The 27,023-nt window shown below is 42.5% G+C and overlaps 1 protein-coding gene across 1 annotated transcript in view; it reads left to right on the top strand.

Moving 5' to 3' along the window:
• The window catches only part of stab1 (stabilin 1), a 287,180-nt gene that overhangs the window by 201,805 nt on the left and 58,352 nt on the right, over positions 1 to 27,023 (top strand). The window contains exons 43-51 of the mRNA XM_060835476.1: positions 5,297 to 5,370; positions 9,165 to 9,239; positions 10,581 to 10,700; positions 11,884 to 11,931; positions 12,031 to 12,114; positions 15,920 to 16,066; positions 18,486 to 18,623; positions 21,346 to 21,405; positions 23,493 to 23,669. Coding sequence (XP_060691459.1) covers positions 5,297 to 5,370; positions 9,165 to 9,239; positions 10,581 to 10,700; positions 11,884 to 11,931; positions 12,031 to 12,114; positions 15,920 to 16,066; positions 18,486 to 18,623; positions 21,346 to 21,405; positions 23,493 to 23,669 — 923 coding nt within the window. The remainder of the gene's footprint in view (positions 1 to 5,296; positions 5,371 to 9,164; positions 9,240 to 10,580; positions 10,701 to 11,883; positions 11,932 to 12,030; positions 12,115 to 15,919; positions 16,067 to 18,485; positions 18,624 to 21,345; positions 21,406 to 23,492; positions 23,670 to 27,023) is intronic.

Here is a 27,023-nt window from a genome sequence, read left to right as displayed (position 1 = left end):
ATTATCAAAATTGAGAGAAATGTCAAACAGTTTTGGTGCAGAGAGATCTAGGTGTTGCAGAACATGCATGTGTTGCAGAAAGCTAGTATGCTGGTCCAGCAGGTGTAAGGAGGGAACATAGAATTTTGACACTTATTGCTAATTAAATGGAGTATAAAAGCAAAGAAGTGTTATTGTAGTTGTACAAACATTGGTGAGGCTGCATCTGGATATGGCAGCCTGGCATATGGCTTACAGATTTTGTCCCCTTACATCAGAAGGATGCAATTGCATTGGTGATAGTTCAGAGAAGGTTTGTTAGGTTCACTCCAGAGATGAAAGGATTGCCTTATAAGGAGAGACTGAGAAGTTAATATCTACACTGGCTAGAGTTTAGAAGGTTGAGAGGAGATCTAATTGAGGTATTCACAATTCTAGGGAAGATTGACAAAGTAAACATAGAGAGGATGTTTCCCCATATGGGGCAATTTACAATGAGAGGTCATCATTTTAAACTAAGGAGTGGCAGGTTTAAAATAGATAAGGAGCAATTACTTCTCTCAAAGGGTCATATATTTATGAAATTCACTACCCTAGAATGTGGAGGGGACACTGAATAAATTTAAGGGAGAGTCTTTTTAAAAACTTAGTAATAGCTTAAAAGAATTATGGGAGCAGGCAAAGAAGTGAGGTTGAGGCTGAGATGAGGTCAGCCATGATCATATTAAATGGTGGTGAAAATGTGTTGCTGGAAAAGCGCAGCAGGTCAGGCAGCATCCAAGGAACAGGAGATTCGACGTTTCAGGCATAAGCCCTTCTTCAGGTCATCTCCTCTGCACAGAAGCTCTTCAGCCACGTTCTTCCTCCCTCTCCATATTAAATGGTGGAGCAGGCCCCGGGCTGAATTACCTACTCCCACTCCTTGTTCTTACATCCTTATGTTCAGTCATGATTTTATTGAATGGGAAAACAGGCTCAAGGTATTGAATCATTACTACCTGCTCTGAATTCATAGGATGACAAATTGAAAGTCTACCCAATAGTCATAATAATTGCTGAAAGAATACAAAGAACATTATTTGTGATGATTTGGTTTAGCAGGTTAATCTCATAAAATGTCCACAGCTGTCATGGCTGATTCTGGGGAGCAGCAGTTGTATTAGGGATTCACTACTGCACTTGCAGACAGAGTTGTGATCTGACAACAATTAATTGCACTCTTATGAGTTTGTGGGTTATAGTTTGGTTAAGATAAAAGTAGGTCAGCTGTGTTCCCAGCATGCTGGCCAGATGCTAGCAGAAGAGGGATACATTACTTAAAATATTCGAAATGGTTTACAGCATTCCTGTCTGGTGGTGGCAGTTGGGGGTAGGGGAGTGATCTCTAGATGGGTAGGTCCAGTGATTAGAGGCTTTCAGCTCCCTGGGTGGTAAGTGCTCTGAATCCTAATGACCTTGGAACTTCATGTGTTTAATTACTAAGCTGTCTGGGTGGTTGTATTGCCTTCCCCCACTGCCCCCTGCCAGGCTGATGCAGGACTCTGATTCTGAGGGCAGGCTCTGAGCAGGCTGTCCATACAGCTGCTGTGTTGTGGCCTTATCCCTGATCTTAACTTCCTGTCTATTGAAGCTCTTTCTGCACTTGGCCTATGATTCACTAGTTCATGGTGCAAACCTGTTTCTGATTCCCTTACACCCTAGTGGAGACAGATCTGCTTATGTTCAGGGTTGAAACTTGAGTCACAATTCACCTCAGCTGAATTGAGAGCCTGCCCATTCTGAGAGAATATCCAGAAACCAGTAGATTCATGGGCAATTCTTTTAAGTGTGGGTGTGCAATGTGTTGCAAAGAGTGATTTTATTCTTAATTTTCCATGTATTGTGTGGCTGGTTTGTTAAATCTGATCCCCTTACTGTTGAGATTCAAATCCAGGTTTTAAATGAAAGCTTTAAAAGTTCCAGGAGAAACAAATTAGGAGACTATCAACTGAGTTTCCTGGATGTGTAATATAGAACTACTACCTAGAGAAAACATAAGAACACAAGAAACAGGAGCAGGAGAGGGCCATCTGGCCCACTGAGCCTGCTCTGCCATTCAATAAGATCACGGCTGATCTTCTTGTGGACTCAGTTCCCTTACCTGCCCGTTCACTGTATCCCTTAATTCCTTTACTGTTCAGAAATCTGTCAATCTTTGCCTTTAAAAATTCAACACAGTAACCTCAAGTGCTTCACTGGGCAGGGAATTCCGCAGATTTACAACTCTTTGGGTGAAGAAGTTTCTCCTCAACTCAGTGCTAAATCTCCTCCCCCTTATTTTGAGCTATGCCCCCTTGTTCTAGTATCACCTGTCATTGGAAACAACCTCCCTGTTTCTATCTTATGTATTCCCTTCAGAATTATATATGTTTTTAGAAGGTACCCCCCACTCATTTTTCTAAATTCCAATGAGTCGAGTCCCAATCTACTCAATTTCTCCTCATAAACTAATCATCTCAACTCCAGAATCAGCCTAGTGAACCTCCTCTGTACCCACTCCAGTGCCAGTACAACCGTTCTCAATAAGGAGACCAAAACTGTACACAATACTTCAGGTGTGGCCTCACCAGCACCCTATACAGCTGCAGCATAACCTCCCTATTTTTAAACTCCATTCCTCTAGCAATGAAGGACAATATTCCATTTGCAGGCTTAATTACCTGCTGCACCTGCAAATTGATCTTTTGTGATTCATGCACAAGGACACCCAGGTCCCTCTGCGAAGCAGTGTGTTGCAATTTTTCACTATTTAAATAATAATCCATTTTGCTGTTAGTCCTATCAAAGTGGGTGACGTCACATTTTCCAACATTGTACTCCATCTGCCAGACCTTTGACCACTCATTTAACCTCAGTATATATCCCTCTGCAGACTCTGTCTCTTACGCACACTTTGCTCTATCACTCATCTTAGTGTCATCCGCAAACTTTAACACACTATACTTCGTCCCCAACTCTGAATCACCTATGTAAATTGTAAACAGTTGTGATCAAACACTGATCCCTGAGGCACACCATTAGCCACTGATCACCAATCAGGAAAACACTCATTTATCCCCACACTTTATGCTTTCTATTAGTTAACCAGTCTTCTATCCATGCTAATACATTACCTGTAACACCATGCACCTTTATCTTGTGCAGCAGCCTTTTGTGCCGTACCTTGTTGAATGCCTTCTGGAAATTCAGATACACCAAATCCTTGTTGTCCACTGCACTCGTAATATCCTCAAAGAATTAGTTAAGCATGACCAGACTTTATCAAATCCACGTCACTTCTGCCTGATAAGGCAATTTGTATTCAGATTTTGTATCCTTATTTCTTTCTTGATTAGAGATTCCAGCATTATTTCCATGACAGAAGGCAACTTCACTGTAAAAACAATGGCAAGAGTAGTTGCCAATATTCTGGCTTTACTAGACCCACTACTTACTAGGAATTAGACAGGTCCAGACCACAGTGAGCTACCACCTGGTGGGTCAGCTCATCATCCGTTGGATAATTGGAAAATCTTCCTTTTGGTAGTATGGAAAGTATTCAGTTTGGAAAGGAAGAGAGATAGACATGTACAGGAGCATCACTCTGAAAGCTAGTGTGCTTCCAATTAAACCTATTGGACTATAACCTGGTGTTGTGTGATTTTTAACAAAGTAGAAGTTAGCCTTATAATTACCTGAACCTGCTCTGCCATTCAATAAGATCATGGCTGATCTGATTGTAACCTCAAATCCACTTTCCTGCTTAAAATTCATGCACTCTGCTTTCAACACTATTTCAGGCCGAGAATTCCAAAGACTCATGGCCTCAGAAAAAAAAAAGCCCATAACTGTTTAATAGAGTGACCCCTTGATTTTAAACCCTGACCCTTAGTTCTTGGTTCTGCCAGAAGAAACATGCCCTCCACATCTACTCTGTTAAGACCCTTATATGTTTCAATGAAGTCACGCTGTACTCTTCTAAACTCTAGCAGATACGAGCCTAGCCCATACAGTTTTTCCTCATAAGACAATCTGCTCATTCCTGGTATAAGTCTGTTTAATGTTGCCTGAAATGCATCCAATGCATTTATATTTTTCCTTAAATTCAGAAATTAATTAATTCCCTAGACAACATTTTCCAAACGCGTGACCACTACCATCTAGAAGGAACACGGGAACACCATCACCTCCAACGTCCCCTCCTTTGTCACTAGCCTTGTTGAGGACAGGACTGCCAGTGCTGTGCAAGTGACTGTGTGAATCCTGAATGTCTGTTAGTGACGTTGGTCATGTGTAAATGTGAGAAGGTACATCAGGGCAGAGGTTATGTGAACCTGTGTGTTTTTGGGGAGTGAGGTGCAGGAAGAGACTGGGGAAGGCAGTAGAAGGATTTGTTCTTGAATGTTCCACTCAAATTTCCTGCCTCGATCAGGGCTGGAACCTTGCAGCAATATATCCACGAGTGAGGCAGAAACTGCTCTCTGCAATGTCTAGCATAACTGCTTGTTCTGAGGCTGCCTTTTCTTTCCTATCTGCAGGGAACAGAATCTTTCTGAAGTCCCTTAAAGCCCCCAGTATTAAATCCAGCCACATTCCTGCATTGTGCTTCAGCCTTGCCACTTTGAGACTCTTTGTGAGTTCTGACTTTGTTGAAACACATCTAAAGTGCTTCAATTTTATCCTTCACTGTGAGAGTTTAAAATATTAAAATATCTCTGCAGGTTGACAAATTGGCCCTAATTGGTTTGGAAATTCAGAAGTAAGAGTCAGTGGTTCCTTTAAAGAGTCACAAGCACATTGCTAAAACTTACGTGACCATACCGCCATTCTGTAAGTTGGTCTGAAAGTTAAAATTCAGCCAGATTTGTAAGTAAATCTCAGTGGTAAACTGCAGCAAGACTACAGTGCATGTCAAAATTCTCCCTCAGGTCTTGGTTTACCCATAATGAGCCCCAGAGGAGTTTGAATTTATGATTTTAATGGTTTGAATGTTTTTCTTCGCTGGCCACACCAAAGGTTTTGATTTCTCCACCTGTTCTGACAAGATATTGTCGCTCTGATAAGAATGCAGTTATATAATTGACTCCTGGGCTGTGCCACAAATTGAAAGTAGGTCAGTTAGATACTTCAGCAAAGAAAACATAAAGGGCTAAAGGTGAAATGAAAGGTTTTAAAATGGAAGGGTGAACTTTGTGAGATCTTTGTCCAGCTAAGGCAAATTCAAAATGAACTAGACTGCAGAAAAACCACCCCTTGTTCCTTTTGATAATTCAGGTTGTTGTATTTTATTCAAAATCAGAAATTGATGGTTGCACAGAAGGAAATGGTGGTTGTCATGAAAAAGCAGAATGCACCAAAACAGGACCAAAACGGGTAAGGCAAGATTTTTTACGTGGATTTCTATCTGTTTTGATTGTTTAGTTTTTCCACTTATCATTTATGCCATTGTTTTCCAGCAATATCTTACTTTGCGGTGTTATAAGCATGTTATGCAGGATTTGAAACTGTATCAGTAGAGTACTAGGAATTCAGAATAAGTGCTTCAGCAATATATGAATTTAATTGAACTCCAACAGTAGCTGGATGTGTTAAGAGTCAAGCTGGTCACAAATGTTGTGAAAGGTATGACAACAGTTTAAATGAATTCTTCACAAGCAAAACACTGAGATCAAATTTTACTTTCGCTAAGTGCCAATCACATCCAGTTTGTTGGTGGTACTCTCACCACGAGATTGGAAGAGTTTTCTCACCATGTCCTACTAAGCTCACTACATTAATTGCCTTTCCTGCCCCTGTGGTGTGTATCATGTTTGATATCAGCCCCATTCACCACACACAGTTTCCAGAAGAGCTCAGCATGCTGAATAACCATCCAAGTCCATCATACCTTGAGTCTATACCATCTTTGAAAAGCTGCTGTGCATCTGGAGGATTGTTGGCTTCTGGAGGCTAAGGAGAGATGGCTGAGAAGGGGAAGTTGGCACTGCATTTCTCTGACAGGGACCTGGTGCAGTTTTCCCCCACTACACTGACCCCTATGGAAGTGAAGGCCTGATTGTGTCCTGTATAACATTATCCCATCTAGATCATGGTCAAAGCCCTGCACTGGTTTGGGAGGCTGCTGGTAACGGACTGCTGGGTCCCTTGCTTGATAATTGCTCCCCCGTGGACTTTACAGAAGACTTCTTCTCTAAGACATTGCCAATGTTTGCTGCAGATTCAGTATGATTGGTGCAGACGTTGCTGCCAATGGTATAGGTATGATATTGATGTGGCACACTGCTGTATGACAACGTGCATGTGCCCTTGCCTGAATGTTACTGAGCAGCATAGTCAGCTGTCTGGTTGTGTAATTTTGCTGCAAATGTGTTGCTGGTCAAAGCACAGCAGGTTAGGCAGCATCTCAGGAATAGAGAATTCGACGTTTCGAGCATAAGCCCTTCATCAGGAATAAGAGAGAGAGAGCCAAGCCGGCTGAGATAAAAGGTAGGGAGGAGGGACTAGGGGGAGGGGCGATGGAGGTGGGATAGGTGGAAGGAGGTCAAGGTGAGGGTGATAGGCCGGAGTGGGGTGGGGGCGGAGAGGTCAGGAAGAGGATTGCAGGTTAGGAGGGCGGTGCTGAGTTGAGGGAACCGACTGAGACAAGGTGGGGGGAGGGGAAATGAGGAAGCTGGAGAAATCTGAATTCATACCTTGTGGTTGGAGGGTTCCCAGGCGGAAGATGAGGCGCTCCTCCTCCAGCCGTCGTGTAGTTGTGTTCTGCCGGTGGAGGAGTCCAAGGACCTGCATGTCCTCGGTGGAGTGGGAGGGGGAGTTAAAGTGTTGAGCCACGGGGTGATTGGGTTGGTTGGTTCGGGCGGCCCAGAGGTGTTCTCTGAAGCGTTCCGCAAGTAAGCGGCCTGTCTCACCAATATAGAGGAGGCCACATCGGGTGCAGCGGATGCAATAGATGATGTGTGTGGAGGTACAGGTGAACTTGTGGCGGATATGGAAGGATCCCTTGGGGCCTTGGAGGGAAGTGAGTGTGGAGGTGTGGGCGCAAGTTTTACATTTCCTGCGGTTGCAGGGGAAGGTGCCGGGGGTGGAGGTTGGGTTGGTGGGGGGTGTGGATCTGACAAGGGAGTCACGAAGGGAGTGGTCCTTGCGGAACGCTGATAGGGGAGGGGAGGGAAATATATCCTTGGTGGTGGGGTCCGTTTGGAGGTGGCGGAAATGGCGGCGGATAATACGTTGTATGCGCAGGTTGGTGGGGTGGTAGGTGAGAACCAGTGGGGTTCTGTCTTGGTGGCGGTTGGAGGAGCGGGGCTCAAGGGCGGAGGAGCGGGAAGTGGAGGAGATGCGGTGGAGGGCATCGTCGATCACGTCTGGGGGGAATCTGCGGTCCTTGAAGAAGGAGGCCATCTGGGTTGTGCGGTGTTGGAATTGGTCCTCCTGGGAGCAGATGCGGCGGAGACGAAGGAATTGGGAATATGGGATGGCGTTTTTACAGGGGGCAGGGTGGGAGGAGGTGTAGTCCAGGTAGCTGTGGGAGTCAGTCGGTTTATAATAGATGTCTGTGTTGAGTCGGTCGCCCGAGATAGAAATGGAAAGGTCTAGGAAGGGGAGGGAGGAGTCTGAGACAGTCCAGGTGAATTTCAGGTCGGGATGGAAGGTGTTAGTAAAGTTGATGAACTGTTCAACCTCCTCGTGGGAGCACGAGGCAGCGCCGATACAGTCATCGATGTAGCGGAGGAAAAGGTGGGGGGTGGTGCCAGTGTAGTTGCGGAAGATGGACTGTTCCACATATCCTACGAAGAGGCAGGCATAGCTGGGGCCCATGCGGGTGCCCATGGCAACTCCTTTAGTTTGGAGGAAGTGGGAGGATTGAAAAGAGAAGTTATTCAGGGTGAGGACCAGTTCAGTCAGTCGAAGGAGGGTGTCAGTGGAAGGGTACTGGTTAGTGCGGCGGGAAAGGAAGAAGCGGAGGGCTTTGAGTCCTTCGTGATGGGGGATGGAGGTGTACAGGGACTGGATGTCCATAGTGAAAATAAGGCGTTGGGGACCGGGGAAGCGAAAATCCTGGAGGAGGTGGAGGGCGTGGGTGGTGTCCCGAACGTAGGTGGGGAGTTCTTGGACTAAAGGGGACAGGACCGTGTCGAGGTATTGGGAGATGAGTTCGGTGGGGCAGGAGCAGGCTGAGACAATGGGTCGGCCGGGGCAGGCAGGTTTGTGGATTTTGGGCAGGAGGTAGAAACGGGCGGTGCGGGGTTGTGGGACTATGAGGTTGGAGGCGGTGGATGGGAGATCCCCTGAGGTGATGAGGTCCTGGATGGTCTGGGAGATGATGGTTTGGTGGTGGGAGGTGGGGTCGTGGTCAAGGGGGCGATAAGAGGAGGCGTCCGCGAGCTGGCGTTTGGCTTCAGCGGTGTAATTTTGCCAACCGGCACTTCAAGGCACAGCAATACCAGGCTTCCATAATGCTCGCTAAGACAACAGCAAGCAACCAGCGCTGGTAGGCAGCCTAATTCCAAGCTAGTGCTGAATACCTGTACCTGCATGGTAACTGTGCCCTGGCAAGTCTGTCTTCCAGGTCACACTGCCAGTGCATTGGAAAGTTTCCAGTATGGTGGTGAGGGTTTAACTGAATGTCAGATGCCAGTGCCCATGAAGGTGGGGGACATGTGCCGGGGGCCTGTGGATCGTGCCCTGGGCTGCTCTTTGATCATGGACAACATAGAGGTCATTCAGAGGAAGTGGTCAGCTGAATCCACCACATACCTGCTTTGGTTTCAACACTGGGCTTTTCCAATGGCTAATTTGGTGGGCAAGCTTGGGAAGAGCAGGAAGAGAACATTAATGAGGCAAGTTAGGCCACCAATATTGAGCTTAACAAGTGTTGATCACGGTCAATTGTCAATTCACCAATGCCTCTCAATAATCTCACCATGCCACTTGTGACAAGTATATAAGACTTGCCGGACTTCTTGCCTGAATCTGCCACATATCTCACCGTAGCACCCATTGCTCAATCTCTAGTTTCCAGAACTGGGCAAATGAGCTCAGAAAAACTGTAACTCTGAGACTCCAGCTTTTATTTCTCTGGTTATGAGTGTACTATCTAAAATAATAGGCCCCACCTATTTTGAATAATATTGCGCACGCTTACTTTGATGTGTTCTTAATTTTAGGTTGCCTGTAATTGTTTCCCTGGATACTCTGGAGATGGTAGAAATTCCTGTGTACCCATCAATCCTTGTGAAAAGGTTAGCAACAAACTTACAGACCTAGAAATTCAAGAACACCCATCTTTACAGCAAATCAGTTTTGGAGCAGGGATCTCAAGCAGGCATTAGATGCCTTACCTACATATATAAAGGGTCCAGTGAATATGTCAGGTATGGACACAGGATGCCACTTGTTGGCCCATACCATTGTGTACTGCTGGTGTGCTTCCTGTCAAAACTTTGGAGCATTGGAGTGTTATATAACACCTGAAAAATTGACAATTTGTGATTTAATTGTGATGTCAGAACTGTTGCAGATGGTTAGATATTCCTGTTAGAGGCAGGTAACAGGCGTTTGAATATTTCCCAGTTACAGGATGGGGGCAGGACGGGGTGGGGGTGGGGCGCAGTTTGTTGCTGTGGGCATGCGCTGGAGCTGGGCTCATAACTCAGGATGCAAATCAGATGTAGCCATGAAGGTACCGGGTACTTTCATGTGTTGGTTTAAGAAGTCTGCCTCATTTTCTGCAACTTCATTCCAGTTATTTTGTTTGATGTTAAGCTCTTTCGACCCTATCCATCCTATCAAAACTCACCCACCTATTCCCAGACTCCCCCGATCAACACAAGATCACCCATGTTCCTCTATCCACACTCCCCAAGGCTCCCGTATCCTCCATGCAACCCATGCCCTTCCGTCCAGTACCAATGTCTTCCCCTCCACCCAGCTCCATCAGCCTTCCTACCCTTCTTGCCAACCCCTCAACTTGCACCCATAAGTGGCCCCTCATAACCATAAAACCAGCCCATGCCCCCATCACCTTAGTTAATGGCTGTTAACTGAGGAAGGATCTGCCATAAAGAGTGTTCTGTGGATGTTCATTAAATTAATCCTTGGGGTGACAAAATTGAGGAGAGATTGAGGAAATTGATCTGTTTTCCCTAGAGTGTCAAAGAATGAGCGGTGATTGCAATGAAACTTACAGATTTCTTACAGGGCATGGTAGGGTGGATGTAGAGAGGATGTTTCCCCTGGCTGGTGACTCCAGAACCAGGAGATATATCTCAGGATAAAGAGTGTGGGCCAGTTAAGAGGAGGAAGTTCTTCATTGAGCATGGTGATCTTTGGAATTCTTTATCCCAGAGGGCTAAGGGAGCTTACTCAGTGAGCATGTTCAAGGTGGAAATCAACCAATTTCTAGAGATTAATGACATTAAGAGAAATGCGGCATGTTGCCTGCTCAAATTGATTGGTCTAGCAGGCTTGATGGACTGAATGGCATACTCCAGTTCTTCTATCCCTATCTGGCCAAAAGCATTATTGATGTTAAATCTAAAAATTGCTTTTGTTCTAATTTTTACCTTCATCTCCAAATGAAGAACAATGGGGACTGTGGCCCATTTGCCAACTGCGAGGCAACAGGGCCAGGAATCCGAAAATGTATCTGCAAAAGGAATTACATCAAGGTTGGACTTTCTTGTCGAGGCAAAATTTCGCAGGTAATTTTACTTGGAGATTTTGGATATTTAAAATTGAGTTTCAGTTACTGGAAAACTACTTATTTACTACGACAAATATGTCATGAACAAATGTGGATAAGGGAATCAAACAGAACATTTTCCTTTAGAATTATGCTTTATTTAATTATTTAGTATTCTAAATTGAAGTCTTCAAGCAGTGCCAATGGTCAGAGAGCGTCTTCAAATGAGGTATCCTTTCAGGTCCTGTCTGCTTGATCTGGTGGTTAAGGGTAAACCTAAAAATTCCCTGAGCATAATTTTCAACCTTTGGCTCCTCGCCTGAATAAAGGTGCAGTCGAAAATTTGAGTGGGTACAGTCGTTGTCCATTGACATAATGATGCAATGTCCAGGATCCTGTTTTTGATAAAGAATGTTGTAAAGTTGGTGGTTGTTCAAGAAATAATCTAGAACTGAACAAACTTGTCTCTCCTCCACAAAAATGCTGCAAATTGCTTGTGGTCTGAGCTTGCCCCTTTCCTTGATTGGCTCTACATATCCTGCTCCTTCGCCTACATGAACTGCTGCTGCCACAGACTGGCACTTGCTTGGTTGTGTTTAAATGAAGAATTCTCAACACAGGTTTTGCTGCAGCTCCATAGATTTTTCTCATAGTTTCAATCCAGTCAGATTGGTGGTGATCTCATTGAATGATGGAGCAAGTTTGATGGGTTGAATGATCTACTCCTGCTCCTATTTCTTAAGATTTTTGGATTCTCCCAGTGTATGTGTTGATATTCCTGAATCACACCACCAATGAAACACACTGAGGTTGATTATAACTTCAGATGGATGGCAAGTTAATATGAGCACTGAATGGCTTCATTTTGTGATGATCAACAGTCTGAATCACATTTTGCAAACACCCAGTTCATGGCAGGTGGGACAAATTAAAATTAGACCTTTCACCTTAGCAACTTTTTGTTTTGAGAAATGATGATGCCTCTAAAATATCTCTCACATTTATCTAAGCTCAGCTCATTTCCTTCTGTGTAAAACACTTTGAAGTATCCCTCAGAGTCTTTGTAAGATAATATAAGAAAGCAGGTCTCCATTTTTTATCAGTGAAATAACTGTTACTCTCATAAGATATAAATATTTGTGCCAAGCTTTTTCTTATTTCAGCTTTCAAATCAAAAAATAAATTCTGAATTATTTTGACAGGAACTTGTCCGGAAATCAGATGCTGCTTTGTTTTACAAATACCTTCAGGTAGTGATGGACCATTTAAATACTTTCAGGCTAAATCTTTGGAGGTTACCTGTTAAAACTTTGCTCAACTACTCTTCATTTTATTTTGAACCATTGCAGGCAAATGACATCAAAGAGCTTAATGGTAAAGGACCATTCACAGTGTTTGTGCCAAGACCTGACACACTTACTCAGGATAACACGGTAAATGTATTTTAATTACGCAGATCATTGTTCATTCTCATATTACTTGTGAGTATGTATGTCTTAGCAATTTTCCAATGTGCCACATCTTCATATTGCAGCCAGGAATACACACCCTCAGAGACCCATCTTTTTGAAAGGTCAACAATGTGAAATTGTGACCTGAAAGATCTTGTGGCACACTGGGTAACATCCCTGCCTCTAACTGGAGCTCTAGGTCTAAGTTCCACTCCGGAACTTGATGGCTGTGGAAGATGCAATTGTCAACCGGCAACCAGTGTGGCAGGTGGTGGGAGTTGGCGAATCTCCTCATCAGCCAGAGCCATTTTGCTAGCTGCAGTGAAACAGTGCCATAACAGAAGCCAACCTTCTGGATCCATGGGTTCAAATCCCAATATTGTAGATAGCAGAATTCGAATTCAATAAAAATCTGGAATAAAGAGCTGACCTAATGGTGATTCTGACTGTTGTAAAACTCCATCAGGGTTGCCTGCAGCGTTTCAAGAGGGACAGGCAATAAATGCTGGCCCAGCCAGCGATACATCCGTCCCACATCTCATGAGTGATTAAAAATAAAATGCCCTTAGGGAAGGAAATTTGTCATCTTTACTTGGTCTGCTCTACATGTGACTTCATATCCCTAATGTGGTTGACTCTTGGGCAATTAAGGGTTGGTGATAAATGCTGGCCTAGCCAGTGACTCCCATTTTATGGTCGAATGAATTAAAAAATAAAAAGAACAGAATCCATACGTTTAAAAATTTCATGCACGGGTTCTTGCCAGTAGCTGTATTCAGTGGCTAGTGTTCTCCTTGCTTAAGAGATTGCTGGAAAAATATTTTTAATCAAAGAATGAGCTGGCATATAAATATTCCACACTGTTTTAAAATTTGGACTTATGTCAAAAATAGCATCCTAAATTTTGCTTCTTATCAGAATCCGTGCTGCAAATGCAAAAGTTTGCTGACCCGACATACTTGAAGCAATGTTTCGAAAGTTTAATTATCTTGTAAAATTAATGCTGAGTACTTAGTATCACATGATAATGATATAATTAAATTAGAGATACATGAGCAGGTCATACTCATTGTTGTGGTTCTGTTCGCCGAGCTGGGAATTTGTCTTGCAGACGTTTTGTCCCCTATCTAGGTGACATCCTCAGTGCTTGGGAGCCTCCTGTGAAGCGTTTCTGTGATGTTTCCTCCGGCATTTATAGTGATTTGTCTCTGCCGCTTCCGGTTGTCAGTTCCAGCTGTCCGCTGCAGTGGTCGGTATATTGGGCCCAGGTCGATGTATTACCATTATTGATTTGAATCTGTGGATGAGTGCCATGACTCTAGGAATTCCCTGGCTGTTCTCTGTTTGGCCTGCCCTGTAATAGTAGTGTTGTCCCAGTTGAACTCATGTTGCTTGTCATCTGTGTGTGTGGCTACTTAGGATAGCTGGTTGTGTCGTTTCGTGGCTAGTTGGTGTTCATGGAAGCGGACCGTTAGCTGTCTTCCTATTTGTCCTATGTAGTGTTTTGTGCAGTCCTTGCATGGGATTTTGTACACTATGTTGGTTTTGCTCATGCTGGGTATCGGGTCCTTCGTTCTGGTGAGTTGTTGTCTGAGAGTGGCTGTTGGTTTGTGTGCTGTTATGAGTCCTAGTGGTCACAGTAGTCTGGCTGTCAGTTTGGAAATGCTCTTGATGTATGGGAGTGTGGCTAGTCCTTTGGGTTGCAGCATGTCCTCGTTCCGTTGTCTTTCCCTTAGGCATCTGTTGATGAAATTGTGCGGGTATCCGTTTTTGGCGAATACATTGTAGAGGTGTACTTCTTCCTCTTTTTGCAGTTCTGGTGTCCTGCAGTGTGTTGTGGCCCTTTTGAACAGTGCCTTGATGCAACTTCTTTTTTTGTGTGTTGGGGTGGTTACTTTCGTAGTTCAGGGCTTAGTCTGTGTTTAGCTTTCCTGTATACCTTTGTGGTGAATTCTCCATTTGGTGTTCTCTGTACCATTATGTCTAGGAATGGGAGTTGGTTGTCCTTTTCTTCCTCTCTAGTGAATCGGATTCCTGTGAGTGTGGCGTTGATGATCCGGTGTGTGTTCTCTATTTCTGTGTTTTTAATGATTACAAAGGTGTCATCCACATAGAGTTTGGGTTGAATTTGCAGTAAGACTGTTTGTTCTAATCTTTGCATTACCACTTGTGCTATGAGTCCAGAGGTGGGTGAGCCCATGGGTGTGCTGGCGAACAGAACCAAAGACAATGAAATGAGGACATGCTGCAACTCAAAGGACTAGCCACACTACCATAATCAAGAGCATTTCCGAACTAACAGCCAGACTACTGCGACCACTAGGACTCATAACAGCACACAAACCAATAGCCACTCTCAGACAACAACTCACCAGAACGAAGGACCCGATACTCAGCATGAGCAAAACCAATGTAGTGTGTAAACTCCCATGCAAGGACTGCACAAAACACTACATAGGACAAACAGGAAGACAGCTAATGATCCGCATCCATGAACACCAACTAGCCACGAAACGACACGACCAGCTATCCTTAGTAGCCACACACTCAGATTACAAGCAACATGAGTTCGACTGGGGCAACACTATTATTATAGGGCAAGCCAAACAGAGAACAGCCAGGGAATTCCTAGAGGCATGGCACTCATCCATAGATTCAATCAATAAGCACATCGACCTGGACCCAATATACCGACCTCTGCAACGGACAGCTGGAACTGACAACCGGAAACAGCAGAGACAAACCACTATAAATGCAGGAGGAAACATCACAGAAGCACTTCACAGGAGGCTCCCAAGCACTGAGGATGTCACCTAGACAGGGGATGAAACGTCTGCAACACAAATTCCCAAATCGGCGAACAGAACCACAACAATGAGCACCCAAGCTACAAATCCTCTCCCAAACTTTGAACATACTCACTAAATTTGTGGACTATGCCAGACCTGTCCCTGGAGCTTTTCCAGGGTGTGATAGATGATGCAATTGCATAAGACCCTGAGACATTTGGAAATGCGGAGATCATCAAGTCAAAGGTTAGGAGATCCCAAGACAGCCATTGTTACTGTGATCAGCAGCTGGCAGGCTGAGCTCTCAACCCATCTGTGTGAAAATTCTTTTTTTTTAGTGAAATCAGGCTAGTGTTAGATTCATGTCACCATTGTACCTTCATAATCAGAGCCTCTGATCAGATCCAAACTCCAAACCAAAACTTTACATGGGGTTGCCAGAAGTCAAATGTTAGCCTTGCTCCACTCCACCCTTCCAGTGGGACCTCTGAAGGGGCCAACACTATTGGAAAATCTGGGTCATGCTGCCATTGATTTCTTTTTTTGTCCATTGACATCATAGCTTAGGAAATTGTGAGCATTACACAATAGTTTTTCTACTGTGTAGCCCTGCATTTAAACTTGTTCTGATTCTTTGATGCCAATTTTGATGCGAAACATAAGCTTAGAGGGTCTCCCATTAAAAATGGAGATGAGGAAAGTTTTCTTCACTGAGAGGGCTGTTAATTTATGGAATTCCCTATGCCGGGGAACAGGTGACTGGGTCATTGAATATATTTAAGGCTGACGTGGACAGATTTTTGATCTACAAGGAACTCATGATTTCATGGAGGCAGGCAGGAAAGTGAAGTTGAGGCCATGATCAGGTCATCCATGATCATCTTAAATGGCAAAGCAGATTCAAGGGCTGAATGGCCTACTCCAGCTCCTGTGTTCTTATGATCTTAACTTGATTATGAACAGCCTTTGTCAAGTAAATGAGAGAACTTTCTTGACAGATGGAAGAATGGAAAACACGTGGTTTGATTGGAGATTTGCTTCGATATCACATAGTTGGCTGTGGGAAACTTCTCTATGATGATCTAAGGAAACACAGTTCCCTCGTTGCTTTAAGTGGAAATGCCATTCGGATCTCCTGGAAGCAGGTAGGTGTGTTTACATTTCAGCATACCCTGCAGCAAGAGCTCTTAATGATGAATTGTACCATAAACATCTTTAAATTCCCACCTAGACCTCAAGCTTCTAAAAAAATTGATCCCGAGTTTCTTATTGATTATTGAGTGTGGCGCTGGAAAAGCACAGCTGGCCACGCAGCATCCAAGGAGCAAGGAGTCGACACTTCGAGCATAAGCTCTTCATCACATTCCTGATGAAAAGCTTATGCTCCTTGGACGCTGCCTGGCCTGCTGTGCTTTTCCAGCACCACACTTTTTGACACTGATCTCCAGCATCTGCAGTCCTCACTTTCTCCTTATTGATATTGTATACTTGGATAATGCAAAAAGATATTTTTGTAACTCAAGAGCTTTTTCATCATTCCTTATGAGGGATCTGAGGAATATTCTAATATAAAGTCAGCTGGACTGCACAAATAAGGGAAAATTGCCTCATGTGTCAACCCAAATTTGTCTTGATCTCTATCTTGCATATCTCTCTGCAACATGATAACTCACCTCAAACACAAACAACTCCTCCACGGCTTCTGCATCCTGGGTTGTATTAGTTCAATTTAAAATAAGTTTCTACTTTTGTATGACTGTAAGGTAGGCCCTTTCTTTATTGTTTATTTTCAAATCCATACATTGTAGATCTTTCTGATTTTCCCTTATTACCTGATCCTGATGCCAGGGTTCAATCTTGTGACCCATCTTTGTGTCGACTTCATGGTCTGCGTTCTCTTTTTGTTGCTTATTGACTAAAGGTGAGGACAGAACTGAAGGCTATAGATCACATAATCTCAGTACATACTTTGTCTACAACTGCCCTACTCTTTGCTTTGACAATATAGTATTCGGTATGTTTATTACCAATGTAGTTACATGAATCACATTAACTATTGGACCTGACGTTACCCCAGATTCCTTTCAACTCATTTTTATATCTGTACATCTCACGTGTGCTATAGTGTATGTGATCCATTCTTCCTGCAAACACATCAGGAATGTGAAGGTTGGGTGGGTTAGCCATGGGGAATGCAAAGTTACAGGCATAGGTTAGTGGGGGAGAGTCAGTGTGGATTCTGTGGGCTGAATAGCCTGCTTTCATATCGTTGGGATTCTGCATCTCCAATCCAAATAATAAACTGCATTTCCCTCTGTATCACACTGCTCATAAAATCATAGAATTATTATGGTGCAGAAGGAAGCCATTGGGCCCATCATATTTGCACCAGGTTTACACATGTATATTTTGACATTGCTCCATTCTCCTGCCTCTTTCTCCATAACCTTGTTCATTGTTTCTGTTTAGATAATCACCGCATGCTCTCTTGAATGCTTTGATTGAACCTGCCTCGCCAAATTTCTGGGCAGTACATTCCAGACCTTCCTACTGGAAATGTGAATATTGCTGTCAGTTTTATCGTTTGCAAGTTGTGTGAAATCTGTACCTCTCTCTCTTGATACTTTTCAGATTAGGAACAGTTTCTCCCTATTTAGTCCATTCAGACCCATTTTGAATTTTGTAAACTGCTGCTCTTGGCTTACTCCTCTCCAGGCAAAACAGTCGAAACGTAATGGGAGATTTAAGCACACAGTCCGAAAATCATGAAGCAGGGATTCTTTATGCCATGTGCATCAGGTTCTTTTTCAAACATGAAGAGAAACTTAAAGTTTATTTACATAGAAGTACGCTGGTAGTGCACAGCTGGTAGAAAAAAATCTGTTGTCACCCTCTCCTCCATGAGACTTTAATATGACAAAGACACCCTTCCCTCCAGAGAGGGTCTGCACAAGCTCCACTGCTCAGTTCCCTCCCTCACTGAGGCCCTATTCTTCCACTCTGGTGGAGTTCCACTTACACTAAATTATTTCATAACTGCATTTATACATCCCTGGGACCTATTCGACATTATCTCCAATGTATTCCGTCTTGGAATGCAGTTGTGAATGCATTTGTTAGCTTAATCTAAGACAAACTGAATTTGATTTTGAGGCTGGTCCTTTGCCATACTAGCCCTCAAGTCACGGCTTGATAAAGGAAATTTGCTGGTTGGAGATGTCAGTGTGCTGGACCATGATGCCTTGCTGTCCAAAGGCACCAGATAAATTTAGAAGATGAAATAAATATGGAGTCATGATTTGAAGATGCCGGTGTTGGACTGTGGTGTATAAAGTTAAAAATCACACGACACCAGGTTATAGTCCAACAGGTTTATTTGCAAGCATTAGCTTTCAGAGCGCTGCTCCTTCATCAAGTACTCCACAACCACCTGTTGGACTATAACCTGGTGTCGTGTGATTTTTACCTATAAATGGAGTGATTGTGATTTGTGTAGCTGCGCTAAATTGGAGTGTGCTGTCATTTTTTTTAAAAAAAGCATATTATTTTAATTTTTTAACATAGAATGCAATTTACTTGAATGGAGATGCACAGATCATCACCTCTGACTACCTTGCAACGAACGGAATTGTCCATTACATCAACAAGATCTTAGTTCCATACAACTTAACGTCTACTAACCGATTAGTCACACTACCTCTGGTAGGTTGGAAGAATTTCTGAAAATATATTGCTTTCTTATTAATCACATTTTATTAATAACTGTATCTTAAGTAGTCTTTCTGAACATTAATGTTGCAGTTTAAAGAAATGCATGTGCACGCTGACCGTCCTGATGGTGCCGTACTTGGTGTTTACAGATCTACAAATTGCAAAGATTGAATCCTTGATCTTTTACGGTATACTGATTTCCACTGGGATTGGCAAAGGTGGAATTGCTTTTGGCCCCTAGAATGATCGATGGAGGAAGGAAATGAAGGAAATATAGACTGGGATTCCTGCTCCTGATTTCTATCTTCTATTCTTTTACTGAAAGTCTGCAAGGGCAAAGATAAGATTGGCTTATTGATGATGTCCTTGGAATGAACATTCAAAGCACTCTCATAATTTTGTAGGAATTCTGGCCAAGTTAGATAAGAAAAGAACCAGAGAAAACATTTTTTTTTAAATTTACTTTTGTCAATATGGCTATAAACCCTTCTAAAAAACATGGATAAACATTTAAAAAGGCATGATTGCCGAAAATATTTGAAGTCCATTCACTAAAAGTATGCACACAAAATTAAGTAGTGACTCAGTACAATTAAATGTCATCCTGGAGATCAGTTTCAGCTGAAGATTGGAACATGGTTGAAGGAAATTGTCAGTTAATTCTGTTTCATGACCTGGGCTGAGGACTTTGATGCAATAATCCATTATTAATCAGCTGTACAGACAAGAAGCTCGCCGTTGATTCGCAATCTGTGTTCAGTTAGCTAACTTAAGCTGAGTCAGTAGTGAGGTAAGCTGCCACATTACCCTGAGCTGTGGTAGAAAGAGAAAAACAAGCTTCATTTCCTGATTGCTATCCAGGATCTAGAAAAATGATCATAAGCTGCCAGATAATCAAAGATTTCTGGCTGGTGTTCTCCAATGTCCTTCAGTAAAGGAAACCTGCCATCCTGCATTGTGTGTGCTACTTAAAATAAAAAGAAAGACTTGCATTTAAATACCACTTTACAAGATAACCATTCATCTCAAACCATCTTTTGTAGCTGGTGAAGTAAGTTTGAAGGGTTATCCTGTCTCAGCGCCAGGGTTTGATTCCGGCCTCAGGCAGCTGTCTATGTGGAGTTTGCACAAGCTCCCTGTGTTTGCGTGGATTTTGTCCAAATGCTCTGATTTCCTCCCACAGTGTGAAGACGTGAAGGTTAGGCCATGCTAAATTGCCCATAGTGTCCAAGGATGTGCAGACTAAACGGATTAGCCATGGGAAATGCAGGATTACAGGGATCGGGTAGGTGCTAGATCGGGTAGGTGCTAGGTCTGGCTGGGATGCTCTTTTGATGGTTTGGTGTAGATTTTATGGGCTGAATGGCATGCTTCCGCACTGTAGGGGTTCTATGATTCTAATGAAGGAAACATGGCAGCTAATATGCACAACAGACAGCATCAACAAACACTAATGTGATCATGACCTGTTAATGTATTTTGTGATGTTGGTTGTGCAATAAATATTGCCCAGGACACCAGAGATAACTGCTGTGTTGTTCTTAGCCCTAATTTTGATGGGGTCTTTTTATATCCATCTAAGCAGGCAGCTGGACCCCAGTTTAATGTCTCATCTGAAAGTCAGTACCTCTGACAGTTCAGTAATCCTTCAGTAATGTATTGGAATGCCAGAAGTTTATTTTCAAGTCCTCAAGTAGGACAAAATTGTAAAATGTAAATGCCACATAACTCCTTTGACCCTTCGTGCTCTTTGAAGTGGCCTAGCAAATTAATCATTTGTGAAGAGAAATAAATCCTGCACTACCTTCTCAGGACAAACAAGGACAGAGAATAACAAAAGCAAAATACTGTGAATGCTGGTGATATGAAATTTAAAAGAATCGTGCTGGAGAACTCAGTAAGTCTGCAACATCTGTGGAGGGTGAAAGAGGGTTAGTGTTTCAAGTCCAATGATCCTCCAAAACAGAAAGCAAGAAACTTGTAAAAACACATTATTAGCTTTGGCTGTGGAAAAAGTTCAGGATATAAGAAGCTGCCAAATTCTCTTTCTGGAGTCACATGTAAAAAGTGGTCATTTGGACACGTTATCCAAGAGCTGCTGTCTTGTGAAACCATATCCCAGAAAAATTCAATGTCTTCGGAAGAGAAGCATACACGACAAAGTTGTTTAAAATAACTTATGGATGCTGTATCAAGTTAAAAAGCAAATTATAGATAATTTTGGGATCATTGGGCAGTGTTTCACCAAAAGGTCAGAATCCTGACAGTCAGGTGAAACACGAGTTAGCAATACAAACCAGTCAGACTTCCCTCTTGATCTGAAGGGGAGCAGCTCATAATATGGTTTTGCAATCCACTTTGCCAATGTTGACAAGCTGGCAAAATGGCTATTAGTCATCCAATGGATTCTTTAGATCTCCTTCCTACATCCTTTGTGGCAGAAAGCATATCAGAAACCAGTCCTGCTGTTAGGAAGACTCCTCAACAGCCAGACATGAACATGAGGACAGCCTGTGATGGCTGCCCATGAGCTTTCAGCACCGAACCCACCAATTCCACCCCCACCCCCCCCACCTCCTCCCCCCAATCCCCAGTGATTTTTCTACTGCCTCTATGGAGGTCCTATCTCACTTGAGTCAGCAAAACCTTGACTAGTATCTTACATTTTAGGAGCAACTGTTCATTTATTTCTTCTGTTTGAATTCTTTTGCAGCACAACATCAGCACAGTTGCAAACGCTAATGGATACAAGACTTTTAGTACTTTGATCAAGGTAGGACATTTCCTTCAATACTTGCAGGCTTTTGGTCATGCTGCCTCTACTTAGACAACAGTTACGTTATAGCAGAGAAGCAGTGTTGTGTGGAACTGCTGGCTGTCCACTGTCAACAGTTAAACAAAAGGAAATAACCAGAATTTATAAAACCCCTAAAACTAACATCAAAATATTCTTAATAATTGTTTGTGTAGTTATTTTTTTATTTTTAAAATACAGTCACAGTTGTGTTGTCGAGGAAACCTGCTGTAAGCAAAGTAGTCACCTTCCTTACTGCTTTTAGAAACATCGCCTGCTTTGATTATCTTCGGTTCTGATTATATGACAGAGGATATATAAATTAAGTTAAAGTTCATGGAATAAAAGTGATAGTGACTGTCTACTACAAAGATATCTGAGGAGCAGGAAGCTGAGAGTAATAGTGACTTTTCAAATGGAATCAGGTGTACAGTGGGATTCCCCAGATGTCAGTACTGTCAGTGGGATGGCACAGTGGCTTGGTGGTTAGCACTGCCGCCTCACAGCTCCAGAGACCTGGGTTTGATTCCAGCCCTGGGCAACTGTCCGTATAGGGCTTTGCACATTCTCCCTATGTCTGCGTGCGTTTCTTTCGGGTGCTATAGTTTCCTCCCACAGTCTAAAGATGTGCAGGTTAGGTGGATTGGCCATGCTATATTGACTGTAGCGTCCAGGTTACAAGAATAGGGTAGGGGTGTGGGTCTGTTTGGTATAGTCTTTTGAGGGTTGATGTGGACTCCGTGGGCTGAATGGCCTCCTTCCACACTGTAGGAATACTACCGTCACTGCTTTTCTTGATATGTAATAATGACCTAGATTTGAGTGTTTAGGCACAATTTCAAAATTTACAGATGCCACAAGATTTGGAAGTATTGTGAACGGAGGAGTAGATTTCAAAAGGACATAGGCATAACTGGTTCATTGGTCCCTTTGTGGTAGCAGGAAGACTCTCCTTTTTAGTCAATCCTTCCAGCATTACCTCAAGTGAATTTTGATGTTTGCTGTCCCTGATGTTCAGCCACTGTTCGAAGTACAGAGCCTAACAATCATCCCACAGCTACAGCGTGCCTCCCTTTCATGAGGTGCAGGCTCCCCTTGATTAGCACTAGCCACTCACACAGCTAGTGAACATTGCAGAGAGCATTGGCTGCAAACAGCAATTGTATTTTTAAAAAAAGGAGCATGAAGTTTACATGCTATCTGTGATACAAGGACTAATCATGTACAGCAGTTCCCATCCCCATTTTCAGAGGTTATCCAATATCTCCTGACCTTCCTCCTTTGTTTTGTCTCTATTTCTGCTTCAGAATGGTACTTTTCTATCTCTGCTCTTTCTATGATAAGAATGTAAGAATATGTTACAGAAGGGGGATTTTCTGATTATCTACTGAGGAGATTATTCACTAAAGCACTTCAGTGTCTCCTGAGGTGCGTGGGAGTGCACCAATGTAAATTAGTACACAAAAAAGGTTTGTGGTAGGGTACAATTAAAGATGATCACAAAAACAATTAAAGGGGAGGTTAGAAAATATTTCTTTACTCAGTGAGTGGGTAAAGTATGGAATTGGTAAACAGTTTTGAGAAGTAATTAGATCATTGCTTTTAAAAGAGAAAAATAAAGGGTAAAGGAAGCAAACAAGAACATTAGAATCCTGTAGTGATCAGTTCAGGAAAACACCAGGAGGGACTTTGTGGGATGAATTGACTGTTTCTTTGAAATAACATTCTTTGACTTTGTGGCCTGAATTCCCTTCATTGCCCTACCCCCATCTTTTGATGCCAGAGACATGTGTGAAATGCACAATATCTGGTTCAAATCACAAGACTTTTCTGCCATTAGGCCTCCAGGTTATGCTGTCATATGTTACAGATGTACACCTGAGTGTCAGATGTGAGGGCTACCCTCCTGGAGTCACAAGTTGTCTAAACAAAATCTGAAGCAGACTCCAAACCTCCAATACTATAAGCAGTATCCCTTCTGGAATCTCTTGGATGTTTGTGTTTATACATTATATATATGATCAAATTACAGAATAGTAACTTCTTAATGCTTTGATTTTTCACAGGAAACTAATCTGCTACCTCTACTGGAAGATCCAATCCACAGACCATTCACAATGTTGTGGCCAACAGATGAAGCTTTTAGTTCTCTTCCTAAGGAAAGGAAAGATTGGCTTTATAGTAATGAAAACAGACACAACCTCGTGGCATACTTAAAATTTCACATGATCAGGGATTCAAAGGTAATTTAGAACTTCAATTGTGTGGACAGTTTTGGCTAGATTTTCTGACAAGCTTTGGGATCCCAACATCAGGTTCATTTTAGGGTTCCTCAGCCCACCTTGAGGAGAATGTATTTGCTGGCAAAACCTTCGAGAAGGGAATCTTGTAACTGGCCTTCTCCATGCTCACCATCCTATTTAGAATGCTGAAATTGTAAGGAAACAGGCCCAATCAGAGCAGCCACATCAGGCCAATGGCCCCACCGAGAGCTACTGACAGCCAAGTTACTTTCATTTAATTCCTAGGTCAAGAGGCTCTGAAGCTGTTTGGAATAACAGAGTGCAGAGAGAAAATCCTTCCGTAGGACTAGGATGAGGGTGTAGTCTTTTATGCCCACAGCCCTGTCAGAAGGCATGGAGTGTCTGGCTTTTTCTGCCAAAATGAAAAACTTCATATTTCTCCATGTTGTACTGTACCTGCCAGACTTTTAGACATTCACTCAATGTGTTTCTATTTGCTTGTAACATCTGTATGTTCTCTTCACAACATACTTTTCCACTTAACTTTATATAATATGTAAATTTAGCTACCATGCCTTGGATTGTCTTATCTAAATTTCATTAATGTTAACTGTAAACCTTTGATGGTTCAGCACAGGCTCCCATAGGACTCTGAAACAAAAACAGAAATTGCTGGAGAAAAATCAGCAGATCTGGCAGTGTTTGTGGAGAGAAAGCAGGGCTAATACTTTGAGCCCAGTGATAAGAGTATGGTGCTGGAAAAGCGCAGCTGATCAGGCAGCATCCAAGGAGTAGGAGAATCGACGTTTCGGGCATAAGTCATTGAGCCCAGTGACCCTTCTTCAGAATTGATAGTAACTAGGATATAATGCAGGATTAGAACATAGAACATAGAAAAATACAGTGCAGTACAGGCCCTTTAGCCCTCGATGTTGCGCCGACCCAAGCCCACCTAACCTACACTAGTCCAGTATCTTCCATATGCCTATCCAATGCCCGTTTAAATGCCCATAAAGATTCTAATAATCACATCCTGCAAATCAAACAAAAGACCATTTAATGCAGAATGTTTTCTGTTAGTGAAATTTCTATTCATGCTAATATGTTGCCCATTAAACCCTGAACTCCCACTTTTGTGCAAATAACCTTTTATACAGCACCTTGTCAAACACCTTCTGGAAATCCAACTATATGTACCAATGAGATACCCTTCATCCATGGGCATGTTGCTCCTTCAAATAAAACTCCCATAAATTGAGTTAATATGTTTCTGCTTTCACAAAAACCATGCTGACTCCAAATTATTACCTTGAGATTTTCAAAGTAGTCAATTATAACCTCCTTAATATTTAATTTTAATATCTCCCTCATTGTAGTCATCAGCTAACTGCCCTTTTGTTTATTAAAAGCAAAATATTGTATTTGCTGGAAATCTGAAGTGTATACAGAGAAGGCTAGAGAAATTCAGCAGTTCCAGCAGCATTTGTTTTGAGAGAAACAGAGTTAATGTTTCAAATTCGGTTTGACTCTTCAGAACTGAAAAGTGTTGGATTTTTAAAAATATTTTTGACCGAGGCAAAGGAGAAGCAAGAAGGCAGCTGGTGCGGAGGGCCAGTGCAAAAGGCAAAGTGGTTCATAATGGTGGTGAAAGGGAAAATGAGATGTGAAATGAGGGTCAAGTAAGATTTGAAAGATAGTGAATGGGTGGTCATGACTAACAGCAAAGTAAACATGACACAAACAATGCAAGACTGCGGGTTGAGGGGTTGGGGTTGGGGCATAAAAAGTGAGGAAAATGGAGAATAGCCGTAATAATACATTCAGTTTCTGAAATTATGGAACTTAATGAGACCTTGAGGCTGTCAAGTGCCAATGGGAAAATGAGGTATTATTTGCTTGAGCTTCATTGAAACATTACAGCTAGCCCAGGGCAGAAATGTTTAGAAACAAAAACAGAACTTGTTGAGAAACTCAGCAGGTCTGAAAATGCGTTGCTGACTCCTGAAGTAGGGCTTATGCCCGAAACGTCGAATCTCCTGTTCCTTGGATGCTGCCTGACCTGCTGCGCTTTTCCAGCAACACATTTTCAGCTCTGATCTCCAGCATCTGCAGACCTCACTTTCTCCTCAAACTCAGCAGGTCTGCCAGCATCTATACAGAGAGAAACAAAGCATAGAACATAGAATATTACAGAGCAGTACAGGCCCTTTGGCCCTCGATATTGCACCAACCTGTGGAGCCATTCTGAGGCCCAGGGTTAATTTTTTGGGTCCAGTGATCCTTGGCATAGGAACAAGGCAGTTTATTGAAATGCCATACAACTGGGAGGTCGGGGTCATTCTTATGGACAGAATGGAGATATTCACAAAGCGGTTGCCAGTCTCACCAGTATAATGGAGACCATATTGTGAGCAGTGAACGTTGTAGAATAGATTAAAAGAAGTACAGTAAAATGCTGCTTTACCTGGAAGATGTTTTTGAGGAAGAAGGAGGTAAATGGGCAAGTGTTGCACATTTTGCAATTGCCCTAGTTCCCATTTTCTGCTTTAAATACAGGGATTATATTTGCTACTTTCCAATCTGATGGAAACTTCCCAGAATCTAGCAAATTTTGGAAAATTAATGCTGACATACTGTTTATCTTAATAGCCACCTTTGTTAAGATTCTAGGGTTAAGTCCGTCTGGACTCTGGCGAACGTCCACAACTCCATCAGTTCACTTAGTACTGCTTCCCTAGATATTGTAAAGTCATTAAATACCTCTCCTACCACCCCTTGATTTACAGCTACTACTGGAACATTTTCTGTAACCTCTATAGCACAAAAGGAAACATAATGTTAGAGCATTTTATGTACCATTTCCTTATTTTCTATTATTAACTCTCTATCCTCACTCTGTAAAGGACATTCTTCCTGTATAAATACCTGTAGAAATTCCTGCCACATATTTTTGCTTTTCTAGCTAGCTGTTCTCATACTCTAATTTCTTTCTTCTGAATTACCTTTTTATTATTTTCTGCTGTTCTTCATGTTCTGTCCAATTTTTATTTTTCATCCTTTTTGTTCGATGCTTCCTTATCTATTTTAGTAAATTGTGGGATCATCCCTTTATAATAGGAATATACTTGTTCTGAGTATTTTGTAATATTTCTCCTTGTACATTTTACCCTTCATTATGAGAGACCACTCCCACTAGTGACTTTTTCCGCTACAATTCCACATCTCCATTCAAACAACTTTTATGTCCTGACTTCCTGAATCAAGATCATTGCTAGCTATTGTATCAATGCCATCTTGATTAATAGTGCTTCTTCTTCACCTTCATATAGATTGCTATTGTTCTTCTGTGCTTTG

Source organism: Hemiscyllium ocellatum, chromosome 14 (assembly GCF_020745735.1).
Source record: "Hemiscyllium ocellatum isolate sHemOce1 chromosome 14, sHemOce1.pat.X.cur, whole genome shotgun sequence".
NCBI lineage: Eukaryota > Metazoa > Chordata > Chondrichthyes > Orectolobiformes > Hemiscylliidae > Hemiscyllium > Hemiscyllium ocellatum.
This window is presented reverse-complemented; position numbering and strand designations above follow the sequence as displayed.